The 20,950-nt window shown below is 40.8% G+C and overlaps 1 protein-coding gene across 11 annotated transcripts in view; it reads right to left on the bottom strand.

The window, feature by feature from the left end:
* SYNDIG1 (synapse differentiation inducing 1) overlaps window positions 1-20,950 on the bottom strand; it is a 179,511-nt gene that overhangs the window by 84,399 nt on the left and 74,162 nt on the right. For all 11 annotated transcript variants that reach the window (XM_053200323.1, XM_053200322.1, XM_053200325.1 and 8 more), the window contains one exon: window positions 15,385-15,944. In XM_053200323.1, coding sequence (XP_053056298.1) covers window positions 15,385-15,864 — 480 coding nt within the window. In that variant the 5' untranslated portion in view covers window positions 15,865-15,944. The remainder of the gene's footprint in view (window positions 1-15,384; window positions 15,945-20,950) is intronic.

The raw sequence follows: 20,950 nt of genomic DNA, 5'->3' as shown, positions 1-20,950 counted from the left end.
AACATGACCCAGAGATACAAGTTACTTATTATGGTAGAATAGAAAAAGTACAGGAATTAGAACTAACATTTGGTCTATCCCTCCTAGCTGTGTGACCTTGGGCAAGTCACCAATGTCCTGGGGTTTGGCTATCCTTGGGGGCTCACTTAGGAGCTCTAAGATTCCTGATGCTTGGGTCTACTGATGCTCTAACCATCAGGGATTTTGTAAGTGTTTTATACTTCATTGTAAGTTTTATATGTGATTCTAATATGCAGCCAAGATGGAAAACCACTGTTTGGAACCTCAAATTCATGATCTATAAAATAGGGGTGCCTACATCTTCCTGATCAAGCTAGTGAAAGCACTAGGGATGGAAACATATGGGGCATGAGTCCCTCTTCCTGCTACATAGTACCTGAGTATTGACTTGTTTCTTCTTGCCTTTTTTGCCCCATATAGAAATTCTCCTCATATGGTCCAATCATAAATACCCTTAAAAATTTAAGAGTAAGGAAGAGGATTAACTGTCAGTTTGAAGACATTCCAGCACCTCCTGAGTAATAATTTACCTTGTTTATATTTCTGATACTGACAAACACCCATTTCTCTTTCAACAGGTTGGCTCTTACAGAGCACATATACTTTCTGCCTCCTGACAGGGGGTGAGATATTTTCTCTAAGTAGATTCTGTGATAAGCTAGTACATATTAATTCTGCCATACACCTAGCACCCACCCTTGTCACAGTGTCTTCAGTCTTTACAGTGAGTTATGTACTTATACTATCTCAGAGAACTACAGTTTATGAAGTAGTGGACTTGGTGACTCCTGACACTTCTAAGAGGTGTGACCAGTGGGTCCAGGATTACCATCTGTTCAACTGAACCAGTTTAAGCTGCATTGAATCTTCTGATTGAAAAAAAAATGTACCATTGTCTTATTTCATCCCCATCTTGAAGACTAGTTCTTAGAGATACAACAAATGTTATTAAGGCTACCTTTTACTTATGAGAGCACATTTTGAGTATTTATGGAAATGGAGATGACTGGGATGGCATGTGCCTCTCATTTGTCTGGCAGCTGCCTCTTTCAAAACTTTCCTCAAAGTCCATATCACTTTATGTTAGGTCTTCCAAATACTGAAGTCCTGCCAGCCAGAGTGATTCCAGGTGCTATAAGAAGGACATCAAAATGGGCAGATCAGCATTTGGCCTGCTGAAGAGATAGCTTGCCAAGGGCATCCAGTTCTAGAAGTCTGATATTCACACCTCTTGCCCAGTGCATGCTAACAACAGACAGATGGGGCTGTTACAGGGGACAATTCCAGCTGGAACAATATGGCCCAATCTGCTAGCAAAGCAAAGAGAGCTGTGTAAGTCCTTTTCATGAGTGCATTTATCTCCTCCAGGTCACTGCCTGAAGCAACAAGAAAGCTCAAGCCTCTAGGAGCCACTGTGCAAGGATCTCATCTTCCATAAAACTGGACCAGTGGCTGCATTTTTAGAAGCATACAGAGGACATAAGGTGTAGAAGATCCCCGTCCCCAGTTACACTCAATACCTCAACTTGGAGGCTGACTGTAAAGCAGTGTGAGCTATCCACCCTTGTTCCAGAGCCACAGTGGGATGCAGAGGGAGGCAATTATGGAAGCAGATCCCACCCAGATGAGCACAAGGTCCTGGCAGAGCTCACAGGTCACAGAGCAGGAGGTGTTCCAAGGAGGGAAGTAACCAGGAGAGGCAGGGGGCTTCAGTCAGCTTCTGGATTATCCATTTCTCGGCTCATTTCATAGGGGATCCAGAGTGACCTAGATGGCCAGAAGAGTAGAATACCATCATACCAGGAAAAGTGGAGACACTGGCAGTGTTCCATCCAGGGCCTGGCAGCCTTGCTGGGGAAGGAGAAGGGTGTAAGGGGCCCTCCTTAGAAGAAGGTAGACATGGGTCCCTGGGCTTTCAGAAGGAGCCGTAAGGGGCAAGTCCACCTCTAGAGATGGAAAATGTTTCCAGTAAAGGTTGATCTTGAATCTTCTCTGACAGTAAGAGGATTAGAAGAAGCTGTCTGGATCACTGGTCAGGGAAGTTCTCTGCCCTTGATGCTGAGTGTGATCTAGGGGCAGCAGCAGCATCCACTGGGAGATGTTAGAAATGCAGACCCTAAGGCCATACCCTGGACAGCCTGAACCCACACCTTCAATTTCAAGCCCTTCAATTTCAGGAAGTGATTTGCTCACACACTCAAACTGGGCAAGGCTTAGGAAAAGTGCTAAGGTAGATGAGGAGTCACCAGGGATGGCTCCTTTCCTGGGAGCTCCTCTCCAGCATAGAGCTGCAGGGAGTCCCCTAACTGGGACTCTCCCCAGCTTTCTGCCTGAGCTACTTTTTTGTCCAGCCTCCACTTTGGCAAACAAATAGCAGCAACAATGGTGCAACAAACTAATAGCCACTCCCCTTGTTCTCTGTTCCATTCTTCCTTCAGGATCCTCAGACCCTATGAGTTTCTGCATCTTGTTCCAGATGGAGTCTCTCCAGGTGACAGTGGCCCTCTGGAGCTTGTCCGCACTGACTTCATCCTGCGACATGATGCAGGTCCTCATGACAGGGGCTAGCCCAGCTGTCACTAGGTTCTTCGCTGCCACTTAACTCATCTGGCGTGGTACCAATCTGCTTGGGAACAGCTAGGTCAGTGTGTGCTGTGGCACACAGGTTCAGGAGGTCAAAATAAATGGTGTTTTGAAAACCAAGGGCTCAGAGTCAAATTAACCCAGGAATCACTGAATTAAAGTCAGCATGTGAATTCCAGCTAAGCCAAAACTGACCTGTAGAACTTGTGGGGCTGTAACTCTGTAGGGAGTATCTGGAGTTTCCAAGCGTTTGCCAAACCCTTTCTATTTTCCCATATGAGTGCTCCATGGGACACACTTTAGGGAACCTGTGCCAGGGTTCTGACTGCCTCCACATCTACTCAGAAAAAGCTCACAGTTCATGTGATAAGATGACCAAGAACAGCTGGTCTGGCTAAGATCGTGGCATATGAGAACATATGAATGCCATATCCGACTGGTGGGGGGGGGTCTTAAATTACAGCCACCTACAGGCATTAAAGAAAAATATTGACCTTGGAGATTGTGATTTAATTGGTTTTGGGGTGTGACCTCTGAATTACTGAGTTTAAAAGCCAAAGAGGACACAGATGCCAGCTGAGGGAAGGGCTCTGGGCTGAGCACAGGCCCGGACACAGGGTGGGTACTGTCTGGGCCCCCAATGCCTTCTGGTTGCTCCAGCTTTTCTGTTCTTTCTTCCTACTCTACAGCGCACAGAGAGATATCTATCTGGGTAAAATGACTGCGGGATTTCTTTTTTTAATAAAATACCAATGGTGTGTCATTTATAATACTCTTCATGTCATGATTTCTCCTTATTCCTTATGTGGAGTCGGTCTTTGTTTTTGTGGTTTGTGAAAAACACAATCTGCTCTCGTGTTGCAACACAGTGCTGAACGTTGCTTGGGAGCAATTTAACATGTGCCACTAACCAGCAGTCCCCAAGACAGGAAGATACAGGGATGCTACTGCAGAGCAGCTCACCATGTACCAGGAGGCCCCTTGTTCTATTTCTGTTTCTTGCACTTGACACAGGTGACTTTGTAAAGAACTTATTAAACCAAGTCAAGGTCATATAAAATTCTCACCAAGAAGACTCTCAACGAGCTTGGATGCTCACACAGTTTGGCTTCATTTCTATTAAAAAAATCTTTAGAAATTGATCCTGGAGTTCTTCTCCCTCTGACAGATTCATTTATTCATTAATAAATTAATGAGCACAAATATTAACTGCATGCCTAGACTGTGGAGCTATGGCCTAAGCACTGGAGACATATGCAGGAGTTTATGCCTCTGTTCCTCACCTTGGAGGCTGCAAACCACTCACCTACAGCCCCTGTGGGAGAAGTGGTCTTCAGACCACCAGCACATAACTTACACTCAGGTCCCCAAAGGGCCATACTGAGGCCTCCTCTGTGGAACTTAGCCTGAAACTCCCTTCCTAGGCTGGGTCCTCCATCTGGCTGGCCAGCCAGTGTTTCCTGAGTGCATTTCCTTAGTCACTTGTTCATGAATCCTCACATTGTTGTCTGTTTCTGGTGAACTCAACCTAAGACAACTGTGGCAAAGAAGTCAGAAAATAAATAAGTAAGCAAACAGACAATGAATTGAAATGGCAACATTGATTCTGAGAAGCCAGCCCAGTGAAGGGCAAGGAAGAGAACATTTCAGGCATCAGGGATGGCTATAAAAGCCCAAATGGAGGTTGAGAGACTGAAGGAGGCCCCTGAGGTTTGAGATAGTAGGGAGGGCATGAGTGGTGTGGAGGCTGTGGGAGAGGAGCTCTGCTCATGGTGTCCCTGAAAGCCCACAGGGCGTTCATTTTATTGAACTCTGTTTGGGTGATCTGCTACCTAGTGATTACTTAAAAGAGATAAAAGCAAAAGTCCTAGAACAGGAGGCTCAATGATTAATGAATCTATCCAAAGACTTTACTTTTCCTCTATTTTCTAGAAGAAGCATCAGAGTAAAATTCCATATAATCTACCATATTGAAACACATCCTGATTGCATCCAGCCTAGGCCAGCACAGCATGGGCGGTTTGTTGAAAAGAGGGCTATCCTCTGGGATTTGATCTCAGTTTAGATGGACCCTCCACCAGAAAGCCTCCCCAAAACACCCTTATCTCTGCTAACTCATTCCTGAATCTATATTTCACAATCTAGACCTCAATGGATAATAACCTTATATAAGGTTATAAGGTTCCAAGCAATGTATTATGTTTCTAAATATGTTTCTCATAACTGTTAACAATGTTCCCTGACTCCACACATTCTATTTGTTTTATGATGGAAAAGACTTCCACCATACCCCTTGGTAGTTCTCACCTTCCCAAGCATGAGATGTCTAGTTATTGGTCTTCTGACATGTTGGCACCAATGCAGACTGACTTACTTACTTACACACACCTATTAAAGAGTCACCAGGACACTGAGCTTGGTGGAGGCCTGGAGGAGAAATGTTTTCATAAACCATTGTGTACATCTACATTATACAACTCTAAAGGATCCTGTCTGTACTGGATTTCATTCAAATGAATATGAGGGGAGATAAGTGGCCCTTCAGCTAAGCTTGGGGAAACTTTATTAAAGTAAAATTGGGTTTAGAATAAACATTTTGCTGATATTTGTTCAAAACTGAGTATGGAACATATTCATCAGAGGCTTTTGGGCCTTCTCTTCACTATTATTCAGACTATATTTACGCATGTTAGAAAGCACTTAGCTCACAGCAACATGTAAATGTATCAAAGCAGATTTCATTACAAGAAATAGTCTTACAATGACAGAAGATTCCAGTTCTCTGGCACTGATTCCCTTCATTAAGGCAGCTGTAGATACAACAGGCCCCTCCTCACCTACAATTATGACTAGTGGCTCAGAAGCCCCAGTCAAGAAATCTTTTCAGCACAAATTTGAAAAATTAAAAAGGCTTTTATTTATTTGACACATGAATTTGGTTTGATGCCTCTTCCCTTTTACTTATCAAAAAGTGTTTCAGAGGAATATGAAAAATTATCAGTCTGTATTATTATGACCGATGGATTTATGATCTTGGGAGACACTTTCCTCATCAAATGGTTATAGTTACACACTTCAGTGCCTTTTATTTATATATAAGATGAGAATATGTTAGATGAGAACATAAGAGATCGATTTTTAAGAAACATGCCTTGAATTCCACATTTAGATGAGAGTTAGCCTTGATACAGAAAATTAAAACAATAAATGGCATACTATTATGCCAATCATGTTTATGTTTCACAAAATATTTTTGAATTTTTCTTTGGAAATTGTATTTAGAATGCCCTTACTGGTAACTATTACTTATTTCATGTACGTAAATTTAATTTCTAGATGAATAAAAGTTACTCATACATTGCCTCTTTACAGAATAAGGTGGTTGCTGCAGTTTGGGCAACACAAAATGGGCTATGACTATAAGGAGTAAAACTATTCCCTTGTGTGACTGATCCACAGGTAGATCCACAAGAAACTGGAATATCTAAATATAATTCTTTATAGACTATCCCAAGGGAGGAAAATGATAATTTGATTTTCTAATGCTATAAGCAAATATATGTCATATTATTTGAAGTAATTAATTTGATTAAAATTCTTAACCATAAGCCATCTATGGACATGTGAACACATTCTTTGTTTGAATCTAGTGATGCTGGAAAATGCACATCCAGGACTTCAGGCAGTATCTTGGCAAGATTTCTTATATGATAGTGTTAGGAGGTAGGCATATCTTGTCTTCTAGAAATAACTGGAAAAAAAATATCAACACAGCCTTATACAGCCTTATACACTGACCAAAGGTCAGTATATTGAAAAGTATTTACTTACCAACAACTGATGAAATTTGAGTAAGAAAAGTGAGTATCTGTGATGTTGTTACCATGCTTCATGCCAGCTTGGCCCATGCAGTATTTCTGCTAGGGTGGACCTAGCCATGGAAACCATTTGCTTTATTATTGAAAGGGGCTTAATTGATTGGGAGTAGAAAATCCATTCCTAGCTATGAATGGGGAAAGTCTGAAGCTCTCCCAACCAATGGCTATAGTCCTGGTTGGGTCAAGTGGCAGATGGGAGAATAACCCAGGAATTTAAAAGGGAGCTCCTCGAAATGAGAGAACCACAGAGGGACTTGGTAAGCTCTCCTCACATCCCCGGCTGACATGGTGGCTAACACAAGAAAAGATAAAAAGAAAACAACAATAACAAAATCAAGAAACACATAGAAAACAAAAATCAAAATGGCAGACATAAAGCCAATCATATAAAAATTACATTTAATACAAACGGACTAAATATTCCAATCAAATGAAAGACTGTAAGACAACAACAAAAAAAAGAAAATAAAAGAAATGAGATTAACTACATGCTTTCTATAAGAGACATACTTTAAATTCTAAGATAAAAATAAATTCTAAGCAAAAAGATACAAAAAGATGTATCATGGAAAACGTAATAATAAAAACATGGGAGTGGCATATTAATGTCACACAAAATAGACCTAAAGACAAGAAATATTATTAGACATAAAAAGGAACATTTTATGATGATAAAATGGTCAATACTTTAGCATGATATAACAGTAATCATCATCATCATCAACATCATCATTATCATCAATGTGCATGTACCTACCAATGGAGCCCCAAAATACATAAAGCAAAAACTGACAAAATTAATGGATAAACAGCGAAAACAAAAGACATGAATAGCATCATCAGTCAACTTGACCTAACAAACATTTATAGGATACTTCACATAATGACAAAATATACATTCTTTCACAAGTGTGCATAGCACATTTCCCAGAGCACATTATATGCTATGCCTCATATCAATTCTCAATAAATTTAAGAGAGAAATTATACACACTACATTTTTCAACCACATTAAATTAATTGAGGAGTAAATAATTTAAAAAATTGGGACATCTCTGAATATTTGAAAAATTAAATACTTTTATTTATTTATTTTTATTTTTTTTTAACGTTTATTTATTTTTGAGACAGAGAGAGACAGAGCATGAACGGGGGAAGGGCAGAGAGAGAGGGAGACACAGAATCGGAAGCAGGTTCCAGGCTCTGAGCCATCAGCCCAGAGCCCCATGCGGGGCTCGAACTCACGGACCGCGAGATCGTGACCTGAGTTGAAGTCGGACGCTTAACTGACTGAGCCACCCAGGCGCCCCAGAAAAATTAAATACTTTTATAAATAACCCACTTTAAGAAAGCACGGTGGAGTATTACTTGGCAATCAAAAAGAATGAAATCTTGCCATTTGCAACTGTGTGGATGGAACTGGAGGGGATTATGCTAAGTGAAATTAGTCAGAGAAAGACAAAAATCATATGATTTCACTCATATGAGGACTTTAAGAGACAAAACAGATGAACATAAAGGAAGGGAAACAAAAATAATATAAAAAAAGGGAGGGGGACAAAATAGAAGAGACTCATAAATATGGAGAACAAACTGAGGGTTATGGGAGGGGTTGTGAGGGGGTGTGTGCTAAATGGCTAAGGGGCACTAAGGAATCTACTCCTGAAATCATTGTTGTACTATATGCTAACTAATTGGGATATAAATTAAAAAAAAATAAAAAATAAAACAAGTTAAAAAAAAAGAAAGCACAATCGATATTAGAAAATATTTTGAACTCAATTAAAAATGAACACAACCTATCAAAATTTTGTAGTTAAAACAGTATTTGAGAGAAAGTATAAATTTAAACATATATATCATAAAGGGTAAAAAATCTCAAATGGAAACTAAGCTCCCATGTAAAGAAACTAAAGAAGAGCAAATTTAACCCAAAGGAAACAGACAGAAGGGTATCATAAACACCTAAATGAAAATCGGTGAAATGGAAAACCAAAAAACAAGAGAACAATCAGTGGAACCAGAAGTCAGCTACTTGAAATGATCAACAAAATTTATAAACCTTTGGCTAGACTGACCAAGGAAGAAACATAAAGCCTTGAATTACCAAAAGTATACATAAAAGAGGCGACACCACCAACCATACAGAAAATAGAAAGATTTAAGTGGAATATTATGAACAACTCTATGCCAGCAAATTACAAAATTTGGATAAAATGGACAAATTCCTAGAATGACACAAATTACTAAAACTGCATCAAGAAGAAAGGAAAATCTGAAGATTTTCTTTAAAATAATAGATTTAAAACAATAAAGAAATCATCTTATTTCTTATTGATTTTTTACTGATTTCAGATCAGTAATAAAAATTCTTCCCGCAAAGAATAGCCAAGGCCCAGATGTCTTTACTGATGACTTTGAACAAATATTTAACAAACAACCCCCCCCCAGTACTATGCAGATTCTTTCAGAAAACAGGAGGGAACACTTCTTTACTCATTCTATAAGGCCAGTATTACCCTGATACCAAAACCAGGAAGAAATATCACAAGAAAGGAACTACAGACCAATATCCCTCATGGACACAAACATAAAAATTCTTAACAAATTATTAGTGAGTCAAATCTAGCAATCTTTAAAGAGGAGTATATACCATGACCAAGGGGGATTAATCCCCCAAAGTAAGGACACTTTTATATCTGAAAATCAGTTCATGTAATGGATCACATTAATAGAATAAAGGACAAAAGAAAAATTTACACATGATCATCTAAATAGAGAAAATGCATTTGATGAAATGCAACACCTATTTTCTTATTAAAAAAAAAAACTGTTCAACAAAGTTGTGATGGAAGGGAATTTCCTACTCCTGCTTAAGAACATGAACAACATTACCTTTCATCAGGAAAGTCTGAGTGCTTTCCCAGGATTAGGAGCAAGGCAAGGATGCCTCCTGCTTGCCATCTCCCTTCAACATCATATTTGAGGTTCTAGTCAGTGGCAATGGAGAAAACAAAGAAAATCAAACCTCAAATCGCCCACCCAAACCTCTCTAGGGGAGACTAAAAATATTTTCTATATTATCAATTATTTTCTGAATTATTTATTTCCTCTGGGTCAATTTCTCTATTGTTTTTCTGTTTCATTCACTCTTTTGAGTTTTCTTCAAGTATTTGTTGAGTCCTCCCTCTTTGCTCATGTTTATGAATGGAACACCTCAGTGCTAAACTGCAGTTGTGAAATCCTGAATCTCCTGACAGGCTTCAAGTGTGTAATGGGAGGGCAGACTCCTGATCTTGGGGAGGCCCAGCTGCAGCTCAGGGCAGCGAGGGAGTGGTCTGTGACTGCCCCAGCTCTGCCTCTTCATACTTTACCTGTGGGTTCTGAAACCTCAGTTCACTGTAACACAAACTTTTCCCCCCTCCTAATGTTGGAGGAACAGCATCACCATTAGGAGGCAGGAGTCTGAAGTCAGCATGTCTCAGATCCAAGAGCTGCCGGTACATCCAACTGTGTGACTTTGGACACCACCCAAGCTTCAGTGTCATTTGCACAGGATGAGGCAGGATTAACACTTGTGGCCCAGTGTTGCTGTGGGGTTACATGGCAGAGGGTGCATGAAGAGCCTGACATAGATGCTCCATCAGCAGGTGCCTGCCGTCTCCTTCCTTCCCGCTGCAAAGAAAAGGCTCACCCACCTTGGTCACTCTTTCTAAGTGATGATGTTCCATGTGTTCTAGGATCCTGAAGGAGTTGCATTATCACAAATAAATGGGTCATAATTGGCCTTTCAGCATTTGATAAGCATCTCTAACAGCAAGGGGGCTCTTAGGACTCTCTAGCCCTGAACTTCACCTACTTCATTTCATAGCTTTAAACCCAAATTTTGTATTTCATACAACTGCTTTATCACTGGTGCCTGAAGTCTCTGAGTGTCTGTGTATGAAAAGGAGAAGTGTTTTCCTGCTATTGATGTTCCTAAAAGATGTAGTTTCACTGCAGTCTGGGCACTAGATGAAGCAGTGGTCAAACTCCAGGGAGGAGGCCCTGGAGCTGTAGAGCACCAGGCCCAGCATCATGCACCCAGAGTGCCCTGAGGGTGCCCACGGGGAGGCTTGTCTGGTTACACTGAGTGCAATGACACCGAAAGATGAGCAGCCACCTCTGCATTCCTGCAACCCTTCAGAGGCCCCCTGAGATCTCCCTGTCTGATTTGGAGCCCTGACAATTCACCATGACTAGCAACTCCCTCTTGGGTAGAGCAGAGCAAATCTCAATTTCTGAGGCCCTTACATAAAGATTCTTGAAATTAGCTACAGAACCTATTCGCATAAGTATGACCTCAAAGGCTAACTGAAAACTTCACATGTTCTTGTAGAAATTTGTGTCAGGTGAGCAAACCTCTCTGGATCAGGGACTCTCCATTATAAATGTCAGGGGCAAACCTCTCCAGGTAGAGTGAGAAGGGAGCAGGTAAGAGGAAGGTTTCCTTGTACACAGAAACTTCAAGGACAAGAACCCCTTATCTTTACCAGGGCAATGGCTTTCTGAAAAGTACAATTTTCAGGAAATGGTATCAATTTGCTATAGACCAAGTGAAGCTATAGAATTCCCTGAGAAGTTAAATTGTCATTTTTTGTTGTTGTTTTATCTGAAGTAGTACTGCCTTCTGGGATGAGCTCCAAATCAATAACTATTGTATTTTCTGTTTAAGTGACAATATAACCATGACTGTTGTCACTCTGTTCAATTAGATGATCTTAAAAATATATATATGTCAAAAAGGCAAACTTTTTTTCTCTATGATAGACTATAGACTGCAATAATTGGCAACCAATTTGTTGGCACTTTCCTATATTGCCACCCTAAAAAGTCCTTCCCACACTGACTTTGGGTTTAGCTGTGTGTCTTTCTTTGGCCAATAAGACAGCAACATGCCTAACACAAGCAAAGACTTGGAAAGCCCTTGCACATTGAGACTCACCTTCTCTTGCTGCTCTTGGAATCTCTACCATGACTGCTATGTGATGGAGTGACCTGCTGGATGAGAGTCATGTGGTCCAGCCACTTCTGTCATCCCAGCTAATGGCCAGCCAGCATTCTCAAGTACAGCTGGGTAGCTGAGCAGCAGCTACCCACAGACCAGTGAGGAGACACAGGTAAGACTAGCAGAGCAAGAACCATCCAGCTGAGACTCATCCCAGTTGCTGACCCTGAGAATCATGACCTAAATAAATAGTTGTTTTAAGCCACTAAGTTTTTGGGGATTTGTAATGCAGCAAATGCTAACTGATACAGGCCCCTTTATTATTTCATGGAATAGAAAAACAATCAACCTTATAACAGCTGCTCCATGCATGCTGACACTTTTTTTAAATCTTTATTTATTTTTGAGAGAGAGAGAGAGCATGCAAGTGGGGGAGGAACAGAGAGATAGGGAGACACAGAATCTGAAGCAGGCTCCAGGCTCTGAGCTGTCATCACAGAGCCAGAGGAGGGGGCTCTAACCCATGAACTGCAAGATCATGACCTGAGCTGAAGTTGGACACTTCACCGACTGAGCCACTCAGGTGCCCTTGCATGCTGACACTTCTAACCACTCACTAGTTGTTTGTTTGTTTGTTTGTTTATTTGTTTGTTTTCATGAATAAAGAGTGCAATGGCCACACCATAAGAATGTTGCTGAGAGAATATCTTATTTTTACAGAATTCCTAATGGACCAAATCTGCCACTTTGAATGACCCTCTAGAATACTCTATGGCTATGCTAGACAGCTATGAAGGAGTGCCAACTGCCATAACTGTGCCTTGATACCTTCCCCTCAGAGCCTGTGGGAAGATCCATCTCTTGGTTTGGATTTGTTCCCTGGATATCAAACAGGAAGTCTTGTAAGAGACAGCCCAGCTTTTAAAGTACTTGTTCCATTGATGTCTTTGGGTGGACCCTTTCTGGCAAAGGTACAAATGCCAACATGCTCTGCCTTACCCCTACAGTCAAAGGTGACTACAAAAATATTAGTACACAGTAGGCACTATAATCATGACTGAAGATTCCAGCTGCTGCATCATTAAAATAATTGTTTCTGATGGGCTGCCTCTACTGTTGCCAGGACAGGGAAACAAACTGGGCGGCAGAGCTCACCTCCCCAGAAGCCTGCACTACCTGTCAAAGTCTTAGACTAACCAGATAAAAAATCCTGTTGCCCCAGCCACCCATATCCTAACATTTAATTTAAAATATTGACTCTAAGTAGGTTGTGGTCCTTTGCAAAGTTCTAAAACCACATCTACTGGCTGAGGTCACTTTGTGAAAATTATTGCAAAAAAATGGATTCAGTAATTGATTGACAAAAATGTGGATTAAGACATACTATGAAAAGAACACTTGCATTTAAATAATGGTTGTATTTATTTGCAAGCTCAATCTGAAGCCAATGCAAGTCTTAAAGGAAAAGGAGTAAGATTCCCTTCAGTGTAGTTTGTTGTGAAGCCACAGAATGGAAGTGGACTAAAGACCAAGAAGATGTATTATTCACTTGTTCATCTTCACTGATACTGATGTAATGTAGTTATTCAAGGATATGGACTTTTTTTTTAAATTTTTTTTTAACGTTTATTTATTTTTGAGACAGAGATAGATAGAGCATGAATGGGGGAGGGTCAGAGAGAGAGGGAGACACAGAATCTGAAACAGGCTCCAGGCTCTGAGCTGTCAGCACAGAGCCCGACGCGGGGCTCGAACTCACGGACCGTGAGATCATGACCTGAGCCGAAGTGGGCTGCTTAACCAACTGAGCCACCCAGGTGCCCCAAGGATATGGACTTTTAAGTGCATGGATACAAGGAAAGGGAGGGAGGAATGAAGCCCACGCAAGTAACAGAGTAATGATAGAGACATTCAAGAATCCCAAAATTGTAAATTCCAATGGATATTATATATTGGAGCTTATTTTCCAAATATTCTTAACAAAGCTGAAAATCCTCTGCTAGCCAGCTTGGCCACTTGGAGGCTTAAGGACATCTCTGCACAGGATAGGCCTGCCCCCTTCCTTTGCACCATCTCCAAACAATGGCACACTTCACTTTTTAAGTATTTCTTCAGTTCTACTGCTATCCTGATTCTCTCCCTCACTGTGTCGTATGACAATTCCCAAAAGCTCTGTGCATCCAGTTTGGTCCTAGCCCCATGTCCCTCCCCTCACCCCTCCATCTCTCCATTCTGTCCCACTGTCCACTCTGCAGCCATAGCAGCTTCCAAAAACTTGAATCTGACCCCAGCTCTCCTGCCTGAAACTCCTCAGTGGTTTCCATGGCCACAGCATCCTTCAAGGTATCTAGCAGCATGGCCTATGGGGTGGTAGCTGAGGAGGGCTGAAGCTGTAGATGGGTGGGCCAGGGCTAGTCTCGGGTCACACCCCTCCCTAGGGCTCTCACTTGATGTTATTACATGTCCTTCCTTCTTGTAAGCATATGGGTTTGTGACCTCACCTAAAATCCAGCCTCCCTTGGAAGGCTGGTACAGTCCTCAGTTACAGGACTTTCCTTTTGGTCCTGTGTCCCGACTTCACCATGATCCATAGGTCTATCAGTTACTATCTCCTGCTGACCTAGGTTGGATGCTTCTGTGCTTTATCTACTCATGATGTCCTCTTTGACCAGAATTCTCTTGCTAACTCCCCACGAGCCCTCTTGTTTAGAGTCTGGTTCTTTACCTCATGATGCAGTGCAGGGAGTGCTTCCTCTGTAATGACTGCTGACCCACCACATTATGCTTGGAGTCCCATCACCCTTACTTTGGATGCTCTCAGAGCAGACTGGGTACTCTACCATCATAACTTCTGTGTTATGTGGCAACTACACTTTTGTATATCTGCTTCCTGAACTTAAAGCAGTTCAAGTGTCATCTATATGTTTGCATTCGACAAAACCGTCAGGTCTTAGAAAAGAGTGGACAATTGATAGTGGCTTGTGAATGAAAGCCAAAGTACTTCTTGCAGCTTTCTCAAAACTTTAGAATGGCCAGAGATGATATCCTCCTCCTCCCCTTAACAGGTGCCACCAGAGGGTGTGAAGGTTCGCTCTGATGGCCTCTCGCACAACTTCTCTGTACTCCCTGACAGTTGGTTTTCATGGGCTCTATTCACAAGGATTGCTACATGACATTTCTCATTTCTGAATTTCCCTTCTGATTAAACCCGTCTCTCTCCAGCGGCTTCTGGTTCTCAGTGCACTTCCAGGCCTGATGCTTCTGGTCTGCTTGGCTGCTGTGCTGTGTTACAATATGTCCAAAATGAATGTTTCAGAGCATGTAATCCAAATGCCCTTACCTGCCCTCCAGTCTCCTGAAGAAGTGACTCTTGAAACAACTCAACTCATCTTCCCTTTAGGCTAGCACTCCTACTATTTCTTCCAGCAGGCTTTAGCTATACCAAGCCTCCCTTAGAAGAAACTCTAGAATGCCAAATTAAGGAAACTACATGTGGCAGTAAAAACACTTCTCAAATTGTCCCTACACATGCCTTTTCAGCCTAATGTGGCTCTAGGACCATAAACCTCCCTCTCACCTTGATCACTGTTGCCAATAACCCCTCCCTCATGAGTGTGGGGTGAGCAGGAATACCCAGTTGATTTCCAGTGCTGGCAATCTTTAAATCCACCAGTAGCTCCAGTCTTATGGCCATTACCTTGTGTTGTCTCTGCCGGCATCCCTGCTGAAGCCCCCACTGGGTGTTGGTCACCTAGACTTTCTCTACTCCATTTTCAATGTATATTTAAGGATGATTCAGTTTCTCTGCATTTTCACACACAAGTTTCATTCCCTAACTTTTGCTAGGTGCTCATGGGTCCCCACCCAATCCCCATTCCCCATTCCCAAAGGCTTATGATAAACACATCCTCTGACCTCCAGCTCCTGGAATTCCTCCTCCTCCTCCACGTCGTAGGACAGTGTGTGGATTTTGATGTCGTCAGGCGAGAGGTCAATGAACTTCCCATCAGGGTACTCCAGGTTCTCTTTGGTGGGCGACCGGTCCTCAATGAAGGTGGTCTCACAACAGTCGGCAGCCACGCCATCCCCCCAGGAGCGCAGCACACCCTCTGAGTAGAGGATGATGTTGGGACGGAAATGGGACTCCACAGACTGCGGAAGGGTGTTGGGATCCAGCAGCTGCTGTACTGGCTCACTCCTGCTGCTGTCCAGGGTGGCTGGCGCTGCACTGCCCACCACCCGGCAGCTCTGGTACTGTGGTGCTGGGTAAACAGACACCAGGCCATCTCTGCTCTCAGCCATGAAGTTTCTGGTGTTAATTAAGCCATTCCTCTTGCCAGCATCACTGATTTTACTGTGCACCAGCACACTCTTCTGTTCAATTATGCCATCCATGGTGCTCTCCCTCCTCAACTGGGTGTAAGGCTGGCAGGCTGCACTCCAGGGTCACACTTGCTTCATGGGACCCATTTCTCCTGAAGGCAGAGGAAACAGAGATGAGACAAGAAAATCACACCTGACAAAAAGCTAATTACCCGGACCGTCGCTGTTTCAGCGTGTACTAGTCAGCCAATATGCACAGAAACTGGGGGAGTCAGATAATATTCTAGTCCTACCTAGTCTACCAATTTTAAAAAGGCTTTATCTGAACAGCCAATCAGAGAAAGCCAGATACTGATTACTCACATCTCTATAAAGACTTTGCTTCCAAATAAAGGAGACTTTGCAGGAATTGGAACCACTGTAGCTCTAGAGAAACCTGTGATTGCTGGCAGACATCTTGAAATCCTTGGGTAAATCAAATCACATTAGCATTGGGCCAGGCCAGAGGGAAAATAAGGCTGTAAATCTGTAATGGGGATTGACTCTTCCCAGGTCCATGGCTATTTATTCGAGCAGAAAACACATGCTCAAGGAAGAAAGGGTTTAAAATAATGTCCCACACAGATTTAGAAGATAAATGACAGGAAAACCCACTTTATTAGTACCATATATGGACAAAATTCCCCAACTGAGGAAACACTCACATGTATATTCAAGTACATATTAATGTATGTATGAGAAATGCCTACTGGTCTTCCAACACGGGCCCAGGAATTGAACTAGAAATTCCCCTGCCTTAATAGCCCTCAACTTAGAGAAACATCTACATATTTGGGATACAATTAAGAAGGCTTTTAAATTGTTTCTAGCTAGACCATGTTCCTTTCTAGGGTTTTGAATATTAAAAAAAAAAAGGGAGGGGAAGGAGGAGGAGGAAAAGAAAGAAAGATACCAAAGATTAAGGTTTTGGAGATAATGAATATCCTTGAACAGCAAAGGAAGCCATCAACAAACAAAAAGGCAACATATGGAATGGATGATGATATTTACAAATGATATATCTGATAAGAAGTTAATATACAAAGAACTTATACAACTCACACCAAAGAATAAAACAAAACAAAAGACAATCTGATTTAAAAATGGGCAGAGGACCTAAATAGACATTTTTCCAAAGAAGACATACTGATGGCCAAGAGACATATGAAAAGATACTGGACATAACTTATCAGGAAGATGTAAATCAAAGCCATGATGACATATAACCTCACACCAGTCAGAATAACTAGTATAAAAAAGACTAGAAATAAAGTGTTGGTGAAGATGTGGAGAAAAAGGAACACTTGTGCACTGGAGGTGGGAATGTAAACTGCTGCAGCCACTGTGGAAAACAGTATGTAGGTTCCTCAAAGAGTTAAAAATAAAAATACCATATGATCCAGTAATTCCACTACTGGGTATTTACCCCACAAAAATGAAAATGCTAATTTGAAATGGTATATACACCCCTATGTTTATTGAAGCATTAATTACAATAGCCAAGATATGGAGATGATCCAGGTGTCCAATTATAGTTGAATAGATGAATAGATAATAAGATGTGGTGAATATATGTGTATATATACATATATTATATGTATATAATGGAATATTATTCAGCCATAAAAAAGAATGAGATCTTGCCATTTATGACAACATGGATGGACCTAGAAGGTATTATGCTAAGTGAAATAAGTCAGGTAAAGACAAATACTATATGATTTTACTTATATGTGGGATCTAAAACACACAACAAGAGAACAGACACACTCAAAAACCCAACAGACTCCTAAATACAGAGAAAAAACTGGTGGTTGCCGAGGGGAAGAAGGATGGGGAGGTGGGCAAAACAAGTGAAGGGGATTAGGAGGTACAAACTTCCAGTTATAAAATAAATAAGTCACAGGGATGAAAAGTACAGCATAGAGAATATAGTAAATATTGTAGTAATATATGGTGACAGATGGTGATTACACTTATCATGGTGAGCACTGAAAAATGTATAGATTTGTTGAATCACTATGTTATATACCTGAAACTATGTGGTATGTCAACTACAGTTAAATAAAAAATTAAACAAACATTTAAAAAATTTAAATAGAATAATTTAGAAGTATTTGAGTAATTTTCCTAGAAGTAAAAAAAAACCAATAATGATTTAAGAACACTTGCACCTTTTCTCAAGATTTTATGAATGCTTAAGGTTTTTCCTAACAACAAAAAGAATAAATTTCCTCAGGCATTTCCTGTTTGCAAGTTAATAGCTATTATGTATGAAAACACTTTGAGTGTTGGGACTTTGAGAACTCTGGCTTTCTATGAGATTTCAGAATTTTCTCATATTATAGCTGCTTTATTTGGTGGTAGCTACAAAAATTCAAAATTTTAGACCAACCGAGAAATAGGGAGGATACCTTTGTGACTAAGTAGAAAATAACATTTTAGTAGAGTTGACAAATGTCCAGTGAAACTACAGCATAAGCACAGAGAGATGGTGGGTATTATTTATGTGACACTGTGTCAGATTTAAGACAGGTCAAAAAACTCACTGCCACTTCTGCTGATTTAGCTCTGGCATTTAACATCTTAAGACTGAAACCATGAAACTATTTGGACAAGATCTTTTAAGTATTTGCAACATGTGAGGCACAATATATGTCTAAGCATCATCTTTGGGACTGTTCTTCTTCCAAGGCAGCATAATATGCTCATTGAGGTACTTGTGGTCCAGACCCTCAGCTTCTCTAATCTTCTCCTTCTACAGAGAAGTCACTGGGTTGATCTCAGAATTGGGCCCCTTGTATGGTTTGTGAAGGCCAGATGTACCACCAAGCTTAGGATAACCTTCTTGAAGTATAGTTCACTTCTCAGACTGAGCTCCTTCTTCTCAAATATGTATTAAGTATCTTACAAAAGACATGTGGTTGCATGTATTCAAACCCCATCTCTTCAATGGAGTCACAGGCTCTTGCCCAGACGAAGGATCTCCCCTTTTCTGGTGTGTTCTCAGACACTGTGCTACAATTTCTGTCATGGGTGCTGTTACATCCTCTTCTGCAAACATCAAAACTGCTAATGTCAACATCTTCCTCCAGCCCTTGCCCCTGCAAGAGGCAGTTCACCTTGAGCTGCACAAGCCCCAAATGTGAATCTGATATTACAGCATCTTGAAGCATGCACAGCTTAGGTCTCTGAGGTGCTGTCCACAGTTTGACACCTATAATGCTTAGCTGAGAACTGGAAACATGAGCACCACCTGGAAGTTTGTTAGAAGGTGGAATCTTCAGTACACCTTGAACTACTGAATCATAATCTGCATTTTAACACCATTCCAAGTGATTATTTTGCACATAAAACAGAGGGGTGCTGTTCTATCATATATAGTGCAAGTTTTGGCTAGTTGCACAGTTGGCTTGACTATACAATGGATTATATACTGTCTTTTAAAAAAGTATTCAAATTAATATATCAAATATTCTTAAGGGCTTTGTTTTCTTTTTTTATATTTTATTTTATTTTATTTTATTTTATTTTGTGTGTATGGAGATAGAGCTTAGAGGTCTACTTTATTTCAACACTTGGAATTCAAAGTGTCCCTAACCCACAATGAACCAGCTTTTCATGGGTATCTTACATTTATGGCGAGTGCAAATGGCAGCTAGTTTGGCTTATCTTCCACACTCCTATGTTTCTATTGAAAACTACTGTTGATCCTTGACAACGTGGGATTGAATTGAATGGGTTCATTTATGGGCAGATTGTTTTTTCTTTTTTCTTTTTCATAGTTTCTTTTTTTTATTAACTTGTTTTATTTTTTATTTTTTTAAATTTACATCCAAATTGGTTAGCATTTAGTGCAACAATGATTTCAGGAGTACATTCCTTAGTGCCCCTTACCCATTTAGCCCACCCCCCCTCCCAACACCCTTCCCATTACCCTCAGTTTGCTCTCCACATTTATTAGTCTCTTCTGTTTTGCTCCCCCCCGTTTTTATATTATTTTTGTTTCCCTTCCCTTATGTTCATCTGTTTTGACTCTTAAAGTCTGAATATGAGTGAAGCCATATGATTTTTGTCTTTCTCTGACTAATTTCACTTAGCATAATCCCCTCTTGTTCCATCCACGCAGTTGCAAATGGCAAGATTTCATTCTTTTTGATTGCCAAGTAATACTCCATTGTATATATATACCACATCTTCTTTATCCATTCATCCATCGATGGACATTTGGGCACTTTCCATACTTTGGCTATTGTTGATAGTACTGCTATAAATATGGGGGTGCATGGGTCCCTTCGAAACAGCACACCTGTATCCCTTGGATAAATGCCTAATAATGCAATTGCTGGGTCATAGGATAGTTCTATTTTTAGTTTTTTGAGGAACCTCCATACTGTTTTCCAGAGTGGCTGTACCAGCTTGCATTCCCACCAACAATGCAAAAGAGATCCTCTTTCTCTGCATCCTCACCAACATCTGTTGTTGCCTGAGTTGTTAATGTTACTCATTCTGACAGGGGTAAAGTGGTATCTCATTGTGGTTTTGATTTGTAGTTCCCTGATGACGAGTGATGTTGAACATTTTTTCATGTGTCAGTTGGCCATCTGGATGTCTTCTTTGGAGAAGTGTCTATTCATGTCTTTTGCCCATTTTTTCACTGGATTATTTGGTTTTGGGTGTTGAGTTTGATATGTTCTTTATAGATTTTGGATACTAACCCTTTATCTAATAAGTCATTTGCAAATATCTTCTCCCATTCTGTCGGTTGCCTTTTACTTTTGTTGATTATTTCCTTCGTTGTGCAGAAGCTTTTTATTTTGATGAGGTCCCAGTAGTTCATTCTTGCTTTTGTTTCCCTTGCCACTGGAGACGTGTTGAGTAAGAAGTTGCTGTGGCCAAGATCAAAGAGATTTTTGCCCGCTTTCTCCTCAAGGATTTTGATGGCTTCCTGTCTTCCATTGATGTCTTTCATCCATTTTGAGTTTATTTTTGTGTATGGTGTAAGAAAGTGGTCCAGGTTCATTCTTCTGCATGTCGCTGTCCACTTTTCCCAGCACCATTTGCTGAAGAGACTGTCTTTATTCCATTGGATATTCTTTCCTGCTTTATCAAAGATTAG

This window comes from Acinonyx jubatus, chromosome A3, assembly GCF_027475565.1.
Source record: "Acinonyx jubatus isolate Ajub_Pintada_27869175 chromosome A3, VMU_Ajub_asm_v1.0, whole genome shotgun sequence".
NCBI lineage: Eukaryota > Metazoa > Chordata > Mammalia > Carnivora > Felidae > Acinonyx > Acinonyx jubatus.
Note: the sequence above shows the minus strand (reverse complement) of the source record. Positions and strands in the feature narration are given on the sequence as shown.